This window comes from Protopterus annectens, chromosome 1.part1 (assembly GCF_019279795.1).
Source record: "Protopterus annectens isolate FY-2018-M chromosome 1.part1, PAN1.0, whole genome shotgun sequence".
Lineage (NCBI taxonomy): Eukaryota > Metazoa > Chordata > Ceratodontiformes > Protopteridae > Protopterus > Protopterus annectens.
The window spans coordinates 568,204,425-568,224,346 of NC_056726.1; the positions used below are offsets into that span (position 1 = coordinate 568,204,425).

The 19,922-nt window shown below is 36.6% G+C and overlaps 1 protein-coding gene across 1 annotated transcript in view; it reads left to right on the top strand.

Annotated features, from left to right (window-relative positions):
* The window catches only part of LOC122814881, a 1,525,389-nt gene that overhangs the window by 216,152 nt on the left and 1,289,315 nt on the right, over positions 1 to 19,922 (top strand). Inside the window, exons 4-5 of the mRNA XM_044087155.1 lie at positions 10,047 to 10,220; positions 17,555 to 17,728. Of these exons, the coding sequence (XP_043943090.1) occupies positions 10,047 to 10,220; positions 17,555 to 17,728 (348 nt within the window). The remainder of the gene's footprint in view (positions 1 to 10,046; positions 10,221 to 17,554; positions 17,729 to 19,922) is intronic.

Sequence of the window (19,922 nt, forward strand, 5' to 3'; positions counted from 1 at the left end):
TATAGATTCAAATACTAGGCATACGGGCAAAATATAGCTTTGCATGCAAACATAGAAGCATACCTGTTTGAGATTGATTGCAAAATGTAACGCTGTTCATTACTGGTAAATCATATAATGAGCTTCATTGAGTAAAACATGATGAAAGTTTTGATGCATGCAGTTGAACTGATAATATTTTATGAGATTCTGTATTATTACACTTGGTCACATTGTTAACCTTCTACTTCAGAACAGTAGTAAAAAACATTGTGGGTATAACAACTGAATACCAATGTTAATATATTTATATTATTGTAGGTGACTTAGAGTAGGTGTATGTGGCAGTTTCATAGATGTTCCAGTAATTATAGGCTGAATTCTTTATTGGAGTGGTAGTTTGACAGTACATTTCTGTGGTCTGTGACCTACAAAGAAGAATGCATTAAATGGCGCTACATTTGTTCATCCCTCCTTCCTAAGACCATATTCTAATAAGCCTCTAGATATTTGTACTGTCTCGCACACAAGCCCTGTGCCCTCATAGTGATTATTTATTTATTTATTGACATTTGATTACCATGAAAGTCTGACTGGATTGGAACCCATTTTCAGTGTAGGCCCGGGGAGAAAATCTCCACAGTATTACAAAACATTTTAAAAATAATAATGTTTACAGTCTTTAAAAATAATACAAGAAATAAATATAATTTAAATAATTATACCAAACTAGACATAATATGAAAACATTGGTTAAGAATAGAAACAAGTCTATGACAATGATTCAATAATTAGAGAAATTTTAGTCAGTTTCTAGAGAAATTAAAAGAAAGTTAGTATAATACTGAAAAGGAATATTTGTTAGCAGATAGTATAATGCAGCTTTTCAATTCCAAACACAGACAATCAAAGATTTTGGATGCAAACACTTTATTTATTATAAAGTATCATGATACTTGGATATCTCAGTATAGAGAAATTCAGCTGTATACTCAAATGCAGCTCCTTTTATACCTTACATTTAGAAAAAAGGAAAGCTTTTTCAAATTTGAAATCTTTCTCAACTTTTGATTAAACACAAACACATGTTTACAAGGCAGTAAGGTGTAAACAGATAAAAGTAACTGTACTTGAGGATACTTCTAATACTTTACTGCTTTACTCATGGTTTATGTGTTTTTCCTTCAGGAGACTTAGCTACAAAATACCTAACTTCCTTTCAAGATTAAATGATTACAAGAAACATTTATCATCTGTTTGCTAAGCTCTAACGAACGTTAACAAAGTCAAACTGTTCTTCTTAGGTAAAAAGTAAAGTATATGTGAAACAGTTGCAGTACTCTAAGCTAGCTGTATATTAAATATGAGCATTAACAGACATAAAAAATATCCATTTCAATATAAACAGGAATTGCAATATGAAGTAAGAGAAAAGCAGGTTTCTGGTACGTTTAGAGATAAAGCCAGGGAAGAGAAATTAAAAGAAGTAAGGAAGTGAGTGAAGAAGGGAGAGAAAGGAAATGCAAAGTATGAATGAATAGGGATGTGTCCACATTTAGGAATATAGTTTATCCTGGTGTTGAGCAAGAACATAGACATATTTTGGCTAGGAAGTCTTTCAGTAGGGCTTTGAAGGATGGCAGGGAAGGTACTGACCTAATGGACAGAGATAAGGAGTTCTAGGCCTTAGCAACATGGTACGAATTCAAGCAATGCCCAAACAATTTGATACATTTGTGGACAGAAAGTGATCTTTGATCATTGGATCATAATGATCAACTAGAAACACAGTTGTATAGAATGATAAACCAGTTTAATCTTTCACAAACACAGAAATCACAGTAACGCAATCAACTTCACGTTTTCGTCTTCAACTTTATCAGCTAATACAACCATCATAAAACACATCCATTTTATGCTTCCCCACACAAACACAAATTCAAAAGCACCAATTGGATTCCACCTTTTGAATGTGTGTTTGTGTGGGGAAGCATAAAATGGATGTGTTTTATGATGGTTGTATTAGCTGATAAAGTTGGAGACGAAAACGTGAAGTTGATTGCGTTACTGTGATTTCTGTGTTTGCAAAAGATTAAACTGGTTTAGTTTTCCTCCTGGACCTGGATTTATTTGTGTTCGGTGACTGTGGTGGCTGTTTTGATTACTAGTTTCACTATCTACCACTTGCTGTATTTTGACTTGTATAGAATGATATTTAGTGCTGGTCAAACAGATGGATTGTGAATAATTTTGTAGGTGGTAAGAAGCTGTGTATATAATAGCTGATGGGGTAGTTCTAACCAATTTAGTCTTTTTAGCGCTATACAGTGGTGTGTTCTGAAAAGGGGATTTGCTGCAAATTAGCAGCTTTGTTATAGCATTATTTAAGTTTTGATTTTTGTGATGATCGAACTTTAGTAAGGATAGGAATACCAAAAAGAAGTGTGGGGAGGAGATACATAAAGGCCAGTAAAGCTTTAGCTGCATCACTGAGAAAGCTTTTGGCTCTACGAGTTTTTCTTATGCAATTTTGTATATGCAGGTCAAATTTAAGATTACCATCCACTATCATCCTAACTAATCTGCAATGAGACATAACTTCAATGTTTGTATTATCAAGAGAGAGTACTTTAAATTTTGTTTTTTCATGGGAAAAGGATTTGTGGAAAAAAGTATTTTTTTTTAGCATGGAGCATGAGCTGTGAGTTGCAAAGCCTTGATTCAGTTGCTGTTAAACCTTCCTGACTAATATTTTGGAGCTATGCCATGTTGTCAGATGTGCAAATGAGTGTGGAGCCACCTACGTACTGTATTAGGGAGGTCTGTTGTGTGGATGTATGGCGGGTTTTGGTGAGAATGTTAAAGAGGAGGGGTCTAAGGATAGAGCCTTGTGATACACCAGTGGTGACTAGGATGTATGGAGAGAGGGTGGAGTGCCATTTTACTGACTGATACCAGTGGGATAAGTAGCTTTTGACCCATAGAAGGGTGGGCTGAGAGACACCTAATAAGGACATTTGAAGTAGAAGTTTGCTGTAACAAACTGTATTGAATGATTTACACAAGTCTAGAAATAAGGAGGAGACGAGTTTTCTGTTATCTCTGTCTTTACTAACAGTATTTATATAGGTTAGAATTGCAGTGTTAGTACTTTGGGAAGGACAGAGGCTAAGTTGTGTGGGGGATAGCAGCTCTTCCTGCAGGAGATGGTTTTGCAATTGTTTTTGAATATATTTTTCAAGTATTTTGGACTGGGTTCATAGGTTCATAGATAGGTACTAGGCTATCTGCCTGAGGGCATTTATAAGCCTAGCAAGAGTGTGTCGGCTTTCACTGCCCCATTGATTAATTAACTGATCCTCTGTCAAGCAGAGTCAACGAAGTGATCCAGGGGTGTATTTTCTCTTACCCATCCACTCGTCAAGGTTTCTCTTGAAGAGTGTTAGTGAGGGGCTCTGCCTAATGTAGTTTGGAATTTTTTTCCAAACCATGGGGAGTCTCTGTGACAGGAATCTATCCCTCCAGCACATTCTATTTATTGTTGTGGCCTGGTTTTGCTCACTAGAGCGCATGGCTCACAGTCACTTGGATTTCTTTAGGTGGAGCATGTCCATTAATTCTGAGTTGGACCTAGCTTTGTAAGTCAGGCAGAGATCACCTCTGAGTAAGCGATATGCCACTGAGTACAGCCAGTGTTTTTTCAGTTGGGTTGCATAGGACATATGTTTGAGGCCAGTAAGCCTCTTGGTGACATACTTTTGTGGTCTCTCCAGCTGTTGGAAGTGTCTTGTGAGGTACATCCCAAATGGGGCATTGTACTCCAAGATGGGTCTGATGAGTGACAAATAGAGGGGCACTATGACCTCTTTATTTCTAGATGCGAACCCTTTAGTAATTAGATGGGCCACATAGAAGGATTTCCTAGCTACTTTGGCAATATGATTGTCAAAGGAGAGATTACTATCTACCTCTGTCCCCAGATCTCTTATTACCTCTTCTGTATTAAGGGGCTGCCACCTATATGGTAATTCGTGGGTGTTTTTTTCCCCAAACGTGATGACTATGCATTTTTTGGCATTTAGCTTAAGGCCATGACTTTGACACCAGGTGTCTGTCTCAATAAGGCCCTTTTGGAGAATGTCCGTGTCAGTCCGTCAAGCTAGCAGTTTGCAGTCATCGGCGAACTTGGTTAGCCATAGTCCTCCTGTGTTTGCCTGTACTTCTGAGTAGTATATGCCGAACAGTAGGGGTCCCAGGACTGAGCCTTGCAGGACACCACTTGTGATTGGTTTAGAGTCAGACATGGAGCCCGCTATTCTTACCATGTGAGTTTTGTCTGTAAGCCAGTTGGCAACCCATCTCATGACGTAGGGGTTTATGTTCAGGCTTGTGAGTTTTTCTGTAATACCCGAGTGAGAAATGGTGTCGAAAGCCTTGGTGAGGTCAAGGTAGGCTGTGTGAACAACCTTTCCCTTGTCTATGGCCTTGGTGACTGTCTCGAAGAAGTCAACCAGGTTTAGTAGGCATGATCTGCCCTTAAAAAAAGCCGAACTGGGTCGGGTCAAGTGTTTGGAGGTTCCCAATGTCTTTGTTAATGAGTTCCATGATGATGGTCTCCATAGTCTTGCAGACCAGGCTAGTCAGGATTATGGAGCAATAGTTACCAGGGTCAGTTGTGGCCCCTCCTTTGTGGAGTGGAATAACCGTTGCTTTGCACCATTCTATGGGCACATAGCCTGTTGCGAGGCTGAGGTTGAACAACGTGTTTAGTTGGGGGGTTAGTTCATTCTGCAGTTCATGCAAAACGCAGCCTGGGACACTATGTGGCCCCATTGATGCTGTGTTTTTGGCTTTTGAAAGGGCTATTTTTACCTGTGCGTCTGTGATTTCCAGGACACTACACTTTTCCGGTATTGTTGTGTGCCCTTTTGAGGGTGAGAGGAGGGTGAAGTTTGCACTGAATCTATCTGCCAGAATGTTGGCAATATCAGTAGGTTCAATATACTTTGTGCTATTTTCCACTAGTTCAGTGCATATCTTTTAGTTGCCACTTAGATTCTTAATGTAGCTAAAGAAGGCTTTGTGGTTATCTTTTGAATCCTTGGCTATTTTTCTTTCAAAGTTAGCCTTAGATGATTTTATGAGGGACCTTAGTTTCTAACTGATACTGATCAGGGATGTCTTTCCTTCTTGGGATTTGCTTTTTTCTGAACTAGTTTCCTCCTTCTATTGTATAGCCTGTTTATGGCAGAGGTCCACCAGACTGGTTTCCTTCTCTTAGAGGAGTGAGTCTTGGTTTTGCTAGGGATGGCACAATCCATGCATCCTTATAGGAGCTCATAGAGTGCATTTGTAAAGGTTTCTGCATCTTGGGCAGCATTATCCTTTAGCGTGGGGGCTGTGAAACTTACCACCTCTGTCTTAAGTAAGGTGAGGTTTGCTTTAGAAAAGTTTTTTACTTTGGTTTCCTTAGTTGGGGGTGGTGGTGGGGTGTGGACATCCAGAGTGATTACTTTATGGTCTGATCTAACCAGTGATGGGTTGACCTCCGGTTTGGAACACCTGTTGCCCAAGTTTGTGATGACCAGGACCAATATGTTTTCACCTCTGATAGGGGAGTTTACCAGATGATCCAGTGCATTTGAGTTGATGAATTCCAGGAAGCGTTGGGCCTGGGAGTTTGTACTCAAGTAGTTTTGCCAGTTAATGGTAGGGTAATTGAAATCACCCAATATCAGGGTATTCAGTAGGACCTTCATGTTTTCCAGTGTCTCCAGAAAGGTGGAGTGGTGGTCCTGGGTCATGGAGGGTGATCTGTAGCAGGCCACAATTTGCATTGCATTGCATGTTAGTTGCACGTGAATGATCTCAGAAGTATCATGCTGCACCAATAACCTGGAGGTGTAGGTATCCTTGATGAATATGGATACACCCCCTCCTTTTGTGTTTTGGTCTATGTTCTGTGGCCAAAACGTGTGGTACGAGTTGTAGCCCAGTAGTGTTGGGTGCTCTGGAGCCTTGAACCAGGTTTCAGTTACTGCACAGATGTCGACATTCTCCATACTGAGGAGTGCTCCGAGTGCATGAATTTTGAGATTTTAAACTCAACCTTTTAAACTGTTACTAGTCTAGTCCAGGAAACAAGCGCAGATGTGGTCTTTTAAACCAGAAAGCTGAAAGAGATGGACAAACTGTCCAAATGGTCAATAAACTACAATTTCTGGGCTAAGAACCACTCGTCTTGTGGTAGACAGGCTACCTAGTGCTTACTACTCCCACTGATAAGCTAGAAGGCTTTCCTCCCAACACAGAAAGGCTTGCAGGGCTCAGAAGCTTACCAACAGTCCTGGATACAGCAACTGTGTATCTGGACTAGACTATTTACAGGAAAGGAGGGAAACAAGCGCAAGTGCAGCTTTTAAACCAGAAAGTTGAAAGAGATGAGAAAAAACTGCGCAAACGGCCAATAGCTGCAATTTCTGGGTCAGGAACCACTCCTCTTGTGGTAGATAGGCTACCTAATACTTACCACTCCCACTGATAGGCTAGAAGGCTTCCCTTCAACACAGAAAGGCTTGGGGGGCTCAGAAGCTTACTAACAATCCTGGATACAGCAACTCTGTAACTGGACTAGGCTAGTTATAGAAAAGGTGGGAAACAGGCGCAAGTGTGACTTTCTAACCAGAAAGTTGAAAGAGATGGAAAAACACTGCTCAAACAGCCAATAGCTACAGTTTCTGGGCCAGGGACCACTCCTCTTGTGGTAAATAGACTACCTAATGCTTACCACTCCCACCGATAAGCTAGAAGGTTTCCCTCCAACACGGAAAGGCTTGGGGGCTCAGACGCTTACAAAGAGTCCTGGATACAGCAAATCTGTACCTGGACTAGACTAGTAACAGGAAAGGCAGGAAACAAGCGCAAACACAGGCTTATAAATCAGAAGGCTGAAAGAGATGGAAAAGCTTCCCAAATGGCCAATAAACTATAATTTCTGGGCCAGAAACCACTCCTCCTGTGGTAGATAGGTTACCTAGTGCTTACCACTCCCACTGATAAGCTAAAAGGCTTCTCTCCAACACAGAGGGGCTTGGGGGGCTCAGAAGCTTACCAACAGTCCTGGATACAGCAAATCTGTACCTGAACTACACTAGTTACAGGAATGGCAGGGACCAAACGCAAATACTGGCTTTTAAACCAGAAAGTAAAAAGAGATGGAAAAACTGCCCAAACAGCCAATGAACTAGAATTTCTCTGCCAAAACCCACTCTTCCAGTGGTAGATAGGCTACCTAGTGCTTACCACTCCCACTGATAAGCTAGATGGCTTCCCTCCAACACAGAAAGGCTTGGGAGGCTCAGAAGCTTACAAACAGTCCTGGATACAGCAAGTCTGTATCTGGACTAGACTAGTTACAGGAAAGGCAGGAAACAAGCTTAGACTTTTTTTTTTTACAGAAAAGCAGTTAAAACCGCAGTAAATACAATTAAAGTTGCAGTGCAGGCTAGCACACTTGAGTGTGTAGCAATATTATGGCAACTACAGTTTAAATAAATGCAATTAAATTAACAAATGATTAAAAACAAGTGCAGAAGGTAGTAAATTAGAAGGCTACTAACAAGCAGTAATAAGTGCAGAGTAAGAGTGACCGAACAGATAACAGCAAGCAGAATAGCAACTAAGACAGTTACAGTAAGAGCAGCTGAATAAAATATGTATATATATTATATTTTTTTTGAGGGAGGGAACACAGCAGGATTAAGAGGCTACAGGGGTTGTCCTTCCCAAATGCTCTCTTTGTACACAGTAGGAGTGCCTGAAATCAGAATATGATCTCACTGCACTCAATTGAATGAGCAAATGAGATGGGACCAGGAGTATCCAAATACAAATTTACAAGAGGGGTGTGCAATTTCAAAGCCACCAACATTAACACCACAACAAGAACAAGGAGGGTGGGTGGGGAACTAACTGTAGAAACACAGCCACAACTTTCAGTTGAGTTAATATTCAGTGAGAAACACAAATAAATAAATAAATTAAATGCAGAACTATATGAAAAAAAAACAGATGAAAGTGTACTTAAATTCACTTATACATCCAGTTGATTTCAGGTAGATCTTAGCCAGAGCAAAGCTCAGATAATAAGCAGAAATAACCCAAAATGTAACACTTATATAAGGCAGAACAGGATATCAGTGATGAGGTGATACTACCCCCACTGCTATAAATGGCTACACAGAAATTCTAACAAGTACCCTGTAGAAACACAGCCACACCTTTCAGTTGAGTTAATAGTCAGTGAGAAACACAACTAAATTAAATGCAGAACTATATGAAAAAGAACAGATAAAAGTGTACTTAAATTCACTTATACGTCCAGTTGATCTCAAGTAGATCTTAGCTGGAGCAAAGCTCAGATAATAAGCAGAAATAACCCAAAATGTAACATTTATATAAGGCAGGACAGGATAACAGTGATGAGGTGATACTACCCCCACTGCTATCAATGGCTACACAGAAATTCTAAAAAGTACTCTGTAGAAACACAGCCACACCTTTCAGTTGAGTTAATATTCAGTTTGTCTTTTGGCTTTTCCTGGTTAGGGGTCACCATAGTGGAACTCCGGTCTGCTAATTATTGGCAGTAGATTTTCACGCTGCCAAGTTGCCACCTCGATGCCCAACCTTCAGCTAAGGCACACCCATTCACACATGCCTTTCGGAACACCACTCGACCAGCAGGGAGGACATGCAGACTCCACACAGAAGGCACTCCCTGCACTCCAGCCGAGAATTGAACGGGAGAACCTCTTGCTGTGAGGTAACAATGCTACCGCTGCACCACCATGGATGGTTGAGTTAATATTCAGTGAGAAACACAAATAAATAAATTAAATGCAGAACTATATGAAAGAGAACAGATAAAAGTGTACTTAAATTCACTTATACGTCCAGCTGATTTCAGGTGGATCTTAGCCGGAGCAAAGCTCTGATAATAAACAGAAATAACCCAAAATGTAACACTTATATAAGGAAGGACAGGATATCATTGATGAGGTGAAGCTACCACCCACTGCTATCAATGGCTACACAGAAATTCTAACAAGTACTCTGTATAAACACAGCCACAACTTTCAGTTGAGTTAATATTCAGTGAGAAACACAAATAAATAAAGTAAATGCAGAACTATATGAAAAAGAACGGATAAAAGTGTACTTAAATTCACTTATACGTCCAGCTGATTTCAGGTAGATCTTAGCCGGAGCAAAGCTCAGATAATAAATCGGGGGATAAGATCACTATAGATCTAAAGTTAGTAATGTCTGTTAATTTTCTTCCTTTGTATACAGACATAATGTATGATTTCTTGACAGGGAGAGGGAACATGGGATTCCTGGACTGGTGTATTTATAAGCATTGAAACAGAGTAGGCAATGCTATCTGCTGCTATTTTAAAGTATTCACTTGGAAGGTCATTAGCTGAAGTAGAGCACAGCTTGAGTCTGTTTAAGAGTAGTTTTATATATGCTGTGAGCACTATAAAATGCAAATTCTGGCACTGTTTCATTTGAACTCCAGACTTAATTTTAGACGTAGGCCTGTAAATGTTGCTAATGTTCAAATATTGTACTATAATTATTTTGAAGCAGTTTACAGTATAAGCCATGTTGTCCCACTCTTTTTTCTATTAAATCTATCCCTAATTTGTATTGCAATATTGAAATTGTATTTAACAACAAATACTAAATTGTAATCACTACATAATGTTCTTTCTATACCATGTATGGCTGTAAACCTAACAAACCTTGTGTAAAAAATTGTACTGCATATTGCAAATTTTGAAGGCTGCATAATTGATGATGCATTTTTAGGGAGTATATCTATAAAGTCTATGGACCAGACCATCAATTTCAGCTACATATGTTAACTAGCAATAAAATTAGTCAAGTTAAGAAAATCTTTTGTTATTCCATGTAATATGTGATGAGTAAATGATTCATCTATTCTTATGCATTTTATGTTTTCTGACTAAATCTGTACTATGTCTCTCCTTTTTTCATAGAAATGTGCAGTTTTACAAATATAATGAACATCAGTACAAATGAAACTTTTCTACATACCAAAACCGATTGGACTGTTGTGTGTAATTCAGGTTATGAACCCCTTGTGACATACATTCGTTGTGAAAGAAATAAAACTGGCAAGGCACAATGGAGCACTACCAATGCATGTGGTGGTAAGCTTTTTTTCCCTTTCAGTTATTAAAGTAATATATCTACATTCAGCTTATGCAGGTTATACAGCTTGAGAATTTAATATAATTTTGGTGGCAGTGGTACACAGTGTACCTAGGCTTGAATTTCAGTGTTCAAAACTGCTGGTCTTCACTTTACTAGGGATTATTACCTTTGTAATATTGTCTTGTTTTGTTGAGGACAGACCTGACTGGAATGAGCACTTCTTGAATCATTACTTGTTTGCTAACCCCGTGTCCATAATGGAAATATGACATCTCCTTTCATTGCATACCTCTCAACTGTACAGATATTTGCAGAATGTCCAGATTTTGGCCTCATATGTTTTTCATAAAATTGTGGTTTTCTGGCAAATTAGTGGCAAATCATTAAAGACTGAAGTTAGAAAATAATGATAAACATGAGGTTTCAAACTTTATATTCTTCAGAAAATTCATGCTAATGCAAAACCCATTATTCTATCATCTTTCTAAGTTTGTAAGAGCAATATTTAAAAATTGTCCCTATTTTTGGGCCCTTGTCCCACTTTTATTTATGGCTCTGTCCATATTTCTTGCTCTAAGAGATTAAGAGGTATGTTTCACTGTAGTGTGTAATGTTTTCCATGCCATGTTCCCCACCTTTGATGCTACATGTTGTGATAATCTAATGATCCTCTGTTACAAAAACAAAGCTTCTACCAAAAACATCACTGATTCTACATCATAGATGCTTGTCCATTAAAAATATTTTGCTTCACTCTAAAAATGGCTTTGAATGCACAAGTTGGATACAGAATAACTTGCCAGTGCAATGATTTTCAGTAGCTTTATGCATTCATTTAGTACATGATTAATCTTTGGACCAGAACTTATCAAGATACTTCAGTTCTATTTATCCAGAACTGTGTTCCATATTCTACATATACATTTTTATTTATTAAATAAAACCATTGCATTTTAAAATATATTTCCTCTGGATGATTATTGTAAAGCCTAGAAAGATGCAAACTGATTACATTTTGATATTTTGTTGTTGTGAGTGTTTATTTTCTTTTCAAAAGATGATCGTGTCTTTTGCAGTTTTAAGTGAATAATGTGTGAGTTTGGTCTTGTCTAAATAATGACCCTTTGCTATTACCAGGAGCTGATGGGGCAATGGGAAACCAGCAGGGGGTACATGTATGGACACTCATGCTAATGAGCTGCATTGATATAAGTGTATACCATGTGTAAGGGTCAAGATTAAACTGAAGCTTAATGAATAGCCAGCTCTCTACCACATGGAATGAATTGCCCAGGCTGAGAAAGGATGGTCTGCAGGCATCGTTCAGAAAAGGACAATGTCACTAATATAAAAATTGAAAAAAAGAAAAAGTGAAGCAGTTCTCTGCATGTTCTAAAATCTCATTTACATATACTTGAAATTACCTCCATTCCATAAAATAAGGAACATTCACCAGACCTGCATCCGCAGTCTGGAAATGTCTCATAAATGAATTAAAAAAACAAAAGTCACCCCCTCTACCCTCTATCTCTCTCCTTTTACAGTTTCTCTACATACTTGGTTGTTGTTGTTAAACAACTATATTTTTTGTGAATACAGTGCAATGAATTCATATTAGTTTTGGTCTATCCACTTTGTAAAGCCCATAGTGAAATCTATCTCCTCAGATTTCTGCTGGTAAACTATGACCTGTCTGTTTCACCATAAACGCTAACATCAGTGTTATACTCTGATGTTTGTTTCCCTTTGAAATTAATTTATTCCTCAAACTCATAAAAGACGTCAGTATAACATATATTGGAATAATGAAATAATCCGATCTCACCAATAAGCGATTAAAGTCCACCAGTCGTCTTAAAAATCCAAGGTTGTAAAATGGTTTTAATCCACACAAAACGCCACATATCATTTTTTATATCCTAGGTTATAGTATATATTCAATTATTATTATACACACAGCATTCACTGATACTTATTCATATTTATTTTTATTTTTATTTTCATGTCCATTTTTGTTTTATTTGATTATATATTACTAGAATGTATATATATATTTCATATTCACGAAGTATTGTGCAATATTTTTCATAATTAAGAACAAGTGTAACATCTTGTAATTTCTGTCTTTTTTGGATGATAGTTGTACTTTTTTTGCTTTATGTTCTTAGCTTTAGTAATAATGCTATGTACAGGTTCGATGTTATTTGTCATTACGAAGACATGTACTCTTACGAACATGTTTTCATGATTTTTACAGGCATCAGTCATTACACACGTGTATTTCTAATATTTCTAATATTTCTAATACTTTCATAGTATATTCCTACAATATATATATTTTTTTAAACAGTCATTCTTGATTACAAGGTAGTTTATATAATATAATGACAATTGATTGGAAATACACGCATATATCATATGCGCATCAGTTACGCTGAACAGATAGAGTGTTTATGTTTATAAACAGGTTAACAATAATCTTTATTTTATTTTGTATGGAAAAGGTAGAACATTAGACACTTATAGAATATCCTTAGGTTAAGCTAGAATATGCTACGTTTTGGGGAACTGTTACTTGTATTAGTTTTAGTACATGTATTTGATTTTAATATATTTGCGACACTATTACTTTAATTAATAATTGATTTTTGGCGCCAAGAAGTTTATTTAAACTGTGGAGCATTGGCTTCTAACAGTTCTGATGAAGACCATATACATTGGTTGAAAGCGCTTAACATTTGATTCAGTCTTTTGGCGTCTTTTTACATCTTGGACATATGTACTTTTAGCCTCATTCAGTCCTGTTTTTTGTATCCTGTTTTGTGTCGTGCATTGTAAGTGACTGTTGGATGTTATTTCACTGTCGTCCTGTGGCGTTTTGTGTGGATTAAAACCATTTTACAACCTTGGATTTTTAAGACGACTGGTGGACTTTAATCGCTTATTGGTGAGATCGGATTATTTCATTGTACTGTTTAGTTTTTTATATTCTGATGTCGTACTCTTTTTCCGACGACACCGGCGAGTGTACCAGTAATCCAGGCAGTTCGGACAATCCTATGTCCAACAGAGAAGTGGCTACTGTACCTAAAGGGGAGAATGACATTGAACACATCCACACAGAATTACAGGCACTCAAAGGTGAGGTTTTCAACCTCACGGTGTTAATACAAAAACTTTTATCAGGGGAAGTGCATACCAACATTAAGTCTGTTGCACGGCCGCAAACAGACACTAATGCCTTTCCAGGTAATGGTAATGTATTATTATCTATGGATACAAATGCTGCTGGGAATGTAGATACTAAAGCAGATGAATGTTTGCAATTACGGAACAACTATCCATCAAAAAATGGTGGGGGTAATAATGATAACAGTATCGTTGATAATGAAGGAGAACATTCTTATGTTAGTGCTGAGATTCCAAATGGACAGCGATCACGTCAACCGAGTCGATCTCAGGGACTTGATTTAGTTACCCCTTTTTCCAGCAGTAACATCAACATTTCAGATTTCACATTTGACTTTTCTATTTATGACATTGACTTAGAGGCTAAAAGGATAGGCACAAAACCTAAGAGACTGTTACCAACTAAGACTTATTCAGCAGTAACTGAACTGAACACGTTAAAGGGTAATGATTGTATTCCACGTACTATCCCTACACAAAAACCAAGATCTGGGATAGAGGAGAAAGGTCAACATAATTTGTTAAATCAATTTTTAACCTTTAATGTTTGTTCGGAGAAAGTTGATGGGTCTAACAAGACCACATTATTTCAAGAAGACAAAAGAATCGATACTGGCAGCCTTAAGTCCAAGATATACATGTTGGGGAAGAAATTAAAGACTATTAATGGACTGAAGGCTGATAATATGTATTTACACAAATGTTTGGATAAGAAAATAGTACCGAAAGGGCTAAGATTTTTTAAGTTACCGTTAGGTATTGACTTAACAGAATCGGGTAGAGATGAATTTAACAAGTTTTTTGATGAATGTGGATTCAACTTTATTGTATTATTAATGAAATTTTATGATGAAAAATTGAGTAAATTAATAGATAAAGTAGATAATTTAAATATTAGTATTATTAATGATTTATTATTTCAGGATTGGGAGAAATTGTACAAAAAACAATTTATAGAAGCAGAGAAATGGGCATTAAATTTATGCAAGAGAAAAAATAATAAAATGCAACGGGATAGTGAACAATATCAGAAGAAATTGGCCTATATTTGGCCTAAACAGCGCCCTAGGATAGAGACAGAACAGTATGACAATCGTTATATACAACAGGATAATTATGAAGATGGAGGTGACAATGTTAATGAAGGGAGAAGGGTTAATGAAGGTAGGGATTTTCAGGAGCATTCAAGAAATGTACACCCCCCCCATATCCGGACACATACCGGAAAACTTTTCCCAGAAGGAGACAATGGGACAGGAATTCACACAAGTATTAGGGACGGACAATAAAGTATTTGAAGGTATTAATACAGCAAATATTATATCTGAAGACCCTAATACTAATAACAACAGCAACAGTGACAATCAAGAGATTGTGGTCAATGGAAATATTTATTCTTATAATAATTTCAAAATATTTAATTATTCTAAGTTGATTATAGACAAAGTACATTTTATTTTGTTTGAAAAGGGTTTGAAATACGTTCTGAACCCTAAATTTCAGTTGGTTGATACTCTGATCGATTTCAAAAAGTTTATTAGGAAAATTAATTTGGAAGTTTTTTTCAACGGTAAGTCTGGAAATCAAAATATCAAGGAGTCAGACAGATCTGAGCTTTCTGTAAAAAGCAAGTTTACACCCATCAATCATCCGATAATTGATGTTTATGATAAAGTAGTAACCAGAGAAATATATAGTGAATATCCATCTTTGAAGAAAATCACACAAATAGAGAATTTGAGTTATGAAGAATCTCAATTATTATCACAGTTAAGGAATGACAATAGTATAAGGTTAATGAAACCAGATAAGGGGGGAGGAATAGCCATCTATGATAGTTTAAGGTACACACAAAAAATCTATGATATCTTACATAACACAAATAACTATGAATCATTATCTATCAATGAAATAAATATTGCCTACCAACGTATTGATTCTTATATTGAAGAGTATTTGATTGATAGCAGAATAACACAAGGAATTTATGACTTTATTAGAGTACCATTTCCAAAGATGGCTACAATGGTAGGCATACCTAAAACACACAAAAATACTCAAGATCCTCCCCTAAGACTGATAGTCTCTGGTAGTCAATCTAAAACTTTTCACATGGGCAAATTTATAGACATCACATTAAAAAATATATACGGTGCAGTTGATCATATGGTTAAAGATTCGTGGTGTTTTCTCTCCAAATTTCCTGTGAAAGACATTGAGTATGATATTCCTATATATATTGTCACCATTGATGTGATCGACCTTTTTTCCTGTATTCCCAAAGAGGAAGGTTTGGACGCATTCACTAATAGTATGATTAGACACACTGACCTAGACTGGAATACTATTTGTTTATTATCTGAAATGATGAGTTTAGTTTTGGATAACAATTTTATATTCTTCGAGGGTGAGTTGTTCAGACAAACCAGGGGCGTAGCTATGGGCGCAGCTTGCGCCCCTATCTACGCCAATCTGGTCATGTTACATTGGGAAGACAGCATGTTATTTAACAGTAGATATTTTTCGCATGTTAAGTACTATTCGAGATTTCTGGATGACATATATATGATATGGCGGGGAGATGAGAATGAGTTATTGGATTTTATGACATATATTAACAACAGTAGTAAATATTTGAAATTTACTTTCTCATATGATTCTACAGGCTTACCATATCTTGACACTTATGTCACCATTCAGGATGGCAAAGTGGTTTCTAACATACATAGGAAAGCTACTTTTTCCAATAACTATTTGGATTATACTAGTTGTCACCCACCGAAAGTCAAATACAACGTCTTCAAAGGACAATGTATTCGTGCGTCCAGAATGGTATCCAATAAGGACAGCTTACTCAATGAATTGGAATATATCAAAGAATTGTTCGCACAGCGAGGATATCCATCTCTCATGATGGAAGATATTGTATCCTATGTAGTGAAAAATTGGGGGGTCAAATACTTACCAGTATTAGGGTCAGGTGAAATTCACAACTCAGAGAACAGATAAAAGGAACTTAAATTCACTTATACGTCCAGCTGATTTCAGGTGGATCTTAGCCGAGCAAAGCCTCGGATAATAAACAGAAATAACCCAAATGTACACTTATATAAGGAAGGACAGGATATCAGTGATGAGGTGAAACTACCCCCACTGCTATCAATGGCTACACAGAAATTCTAACAAGTACTCTGTATAAACACAGCCACAACTTTCAGTTGAGTTAATATTCAGTGAGAAACACAAATAAATAAAGTAAATGCAGAACTATATGAAAAAGAACGGATAAAAGTGTACTTAAATTCACTTATACGTCCAGCTGATTTCAGGTAGATCTTAGCCGGAGCAAAGCTCAGATAATAAGTCGGGGGATAAGATCACTATAGATCTAAAGTTAGTAATGTCTGTTAATTTTCTTCCTTTGTATACAGACATAATGTATGATTTCTTGACAGGGAGAGGGAACATGGGATTCCTGGACTGGTGTATTTATAAGCATTGAAACAGAGTAGGCAATGCTATCTGCTGCTATTTTAAAGTATTCACTTGGAAGGTCATTAGCTGAAGTAGAGCACAGCTTGAGTCTGTTTAAGAGTAGTTTTATATATGCTGTGAGCACTATAAAATGCAAATTCTGGCACTGTTTCATTTGAACTCCAGACTTAATTTTAGACGTAGGCCTGTAAATGTTGCTAATGTTCAAATATTGTACTATAATTATTTTGAAGCAGTTTACAGTATAAGCCATGTTGTCCCACTCTTTTTCTATTAAATCTATCCCTAATTTGTATTGCAATATTGAAATTGTATTTAACAACAAATACTAAATTGTAATCACTACATAATGTTCTTTCTATACCATGTATGGCTGTAAACCTAACAAACCTTGTGTAAAATTGTACTGCATATTGCAAATTTTGAAGGCTGCATAATTGATGATGCATTTTTAGGGAGTATATCTATAAAGTCTATGGACCAGACCATCAATTTCAGCTACATATGTTAACTAGCAATAAAATTAGTCAAGTTAAGAAAATCTTTTGTTATTCCATGTAATATGTGATGAGTAAATGATTCATCTATTCTTATGCATTTTATGTTTTCTGACTAAATCTGTACTATGTCTCTCCTTTTTTCATAGAAATGTGCAGTTTTACAAATATAATGAACATCAGTACAAATGGAACTTTTCTACATACCAAAACCAATTGGACTGTTGTGTGTAATTCAGGTTATGAACCCCTTGTGACACACATTCGTTGTGAAAGAAATAAAACTGGCAAGGCACAATGGAGCACTACCAATGCATGTGGTGGTAAGCTTTTTTTCCCTTTCAGTTATTAAAGTAATATATCTACATTCAGCTTATGCAGGTTATACAGCTTGAGAATTTAAGATAATTTTGGTGGCAGTGGTGCACAGTGTACCTAGGCTTGAATTTCAGTGTTCAAAGCTGTTGGTCTTCACTTTACTAGGGATTATTACCTTTGTAATATTGTCTTGTTTTGTTGAGGACAGACCTGACTGGAATGAGCACTTCTTGAATCATTACTTGTTTGCTAACCCCGTGTCCATAATGGAAATATGGCATCTCCTTTCATTGCATACCTCTCAACTGCACAGATATTTGCAGAATGTCCAGATTTTGGCCTCATATGTTTTTCATAAAATTGTGGTTTTCTGGCAAATTAGTGGCAAATCATTAAAGACTGAAGTTAGAAAATAATGATAAACATGAGGTTTCAAACTTTATATTCTTCAGAAAATTCATGCTAATGCAAAACCCATTATTCTATCATCTTTCTAAGTTTGTAAGAGCAATATTTAAAAATTGTCCCTATTTTTGGGCCCTTGTCCCACTTTTATTTATGGCTCTGTCCATATTTCTTGCTCTAAGAGATTAAGAGGTATGTTTCACTGTAGTGTGTAATGTTTTCCATGCCATGTTCCCCACCTTTTGTGATAATCTAATGATCCTCTGTTACAAAAACAAAGCTTCTACCAAAAACATCACTGATTCTACATCATAGATGCTTGTCCATTAAAAATATTTTGCTTCACTCTAAAAATGGCTTTGAATGCACAAGTTGGACACAGAATAACTTGCCAGTGCAATGATTTTCAGTAGCTTTATGCATTCATTTAGTACATGATTAATCTTTGGACCAGAACTTATCAAGATACTTCAGTTCTATTTATCCAGAACTGTGTTCCATATTCTACATATACATTTTTATTTATTAAATAAAACCATTGCATTTTAAAATATATTTCCTCTGGATGATTATTGTAAAGCCTAGAAAGATGCAAACTGATTACATTTTGATATTTTGTTGTTGTGAGTGTTTATTTTCTTTTCAAAAGATGATCGTGTCTTTTTGCAGTTTTAAGTGAATAATGTGTGAGTTTGGTCTTGTCTAAATAATGACCCTTTGCTATTACCAGGAGCTGATGGGGCAATGGGAAACCAGCAGGGGGTACATGTATGGACACTCATGCTAATGAGCTGCATTGATATAAGTGTATACCATGTGTAAGGGTCAAGATTAAACTGAAGCTTAATGAATAGCCAGCTCTCTACCACATGGAATGAATTGCCCAGGCTGAGAAAGGATGGTCTGCAGGCATCGTTCAGAAAAGGACAATGTCACTAATATAAAAATTGAAAAAAAGAAAAAGTGAAGCAGTTCTCTGCATGTTCTAAAATCTCATTTACATATACTTGAAATTACCTCCATTCCATAAAATAAGGAACATTCACCAGACCTGCATCCGCAGTCTGGAAATGTCTCATAAATGAATTAAAAAAACAAAAGTCACCCCCTCTACCCTCTATCTCTCTCCTTTTACAGTTTCTCTACATACTTGGTTGTTGTTGTTAAACAACTATATTTTTTGTGAATACAGTGCAATGAATTCATATCAGTTTTGGTCTATCCACTTTGTAAAGCCCATAGTGAAATCTATCTCCTCAGATTTCTGCTGGTAAACTATGACCTGTCTGTTTCACTATAAACGCTAACATCAGTGTTATACTCTGATGTTTGTTTCCCTTTGAAATGAATTTATTCCTCAAACTCATAAAAGACGTCAGTATAACATATATTGGAATAACTGAATATGGTTGCATTACCAGCCAAATATACTAATTTTTTTTTTTTGGGGGGGTGGTGGTGAGTCAATTTCTAACTTATTCCTGAATATTGTAAATAATTTAAATGACAAATATTATATTATAATCATTAAATCGTATGCTTTATAAATGATGCAAGGTTTTACACTTCATAACCACTGTGCGAAATACTGAAAAGTGTCCCCCAAATTTGGAAGACTGTTTTATTTCTAATGCTTTTGTGACAAGCCCTCTTTACCCCAGGTCAGTAACTGAGGAGCCTCAACCCACGCCACTGTATCTAGTAAGGGAGTGTCACTAAAATCAGAGATAGAAATACACACTTTCCCATATGAGTATACTGGGAACAGGCTCCAAACCTGGGGCTGGACTATAT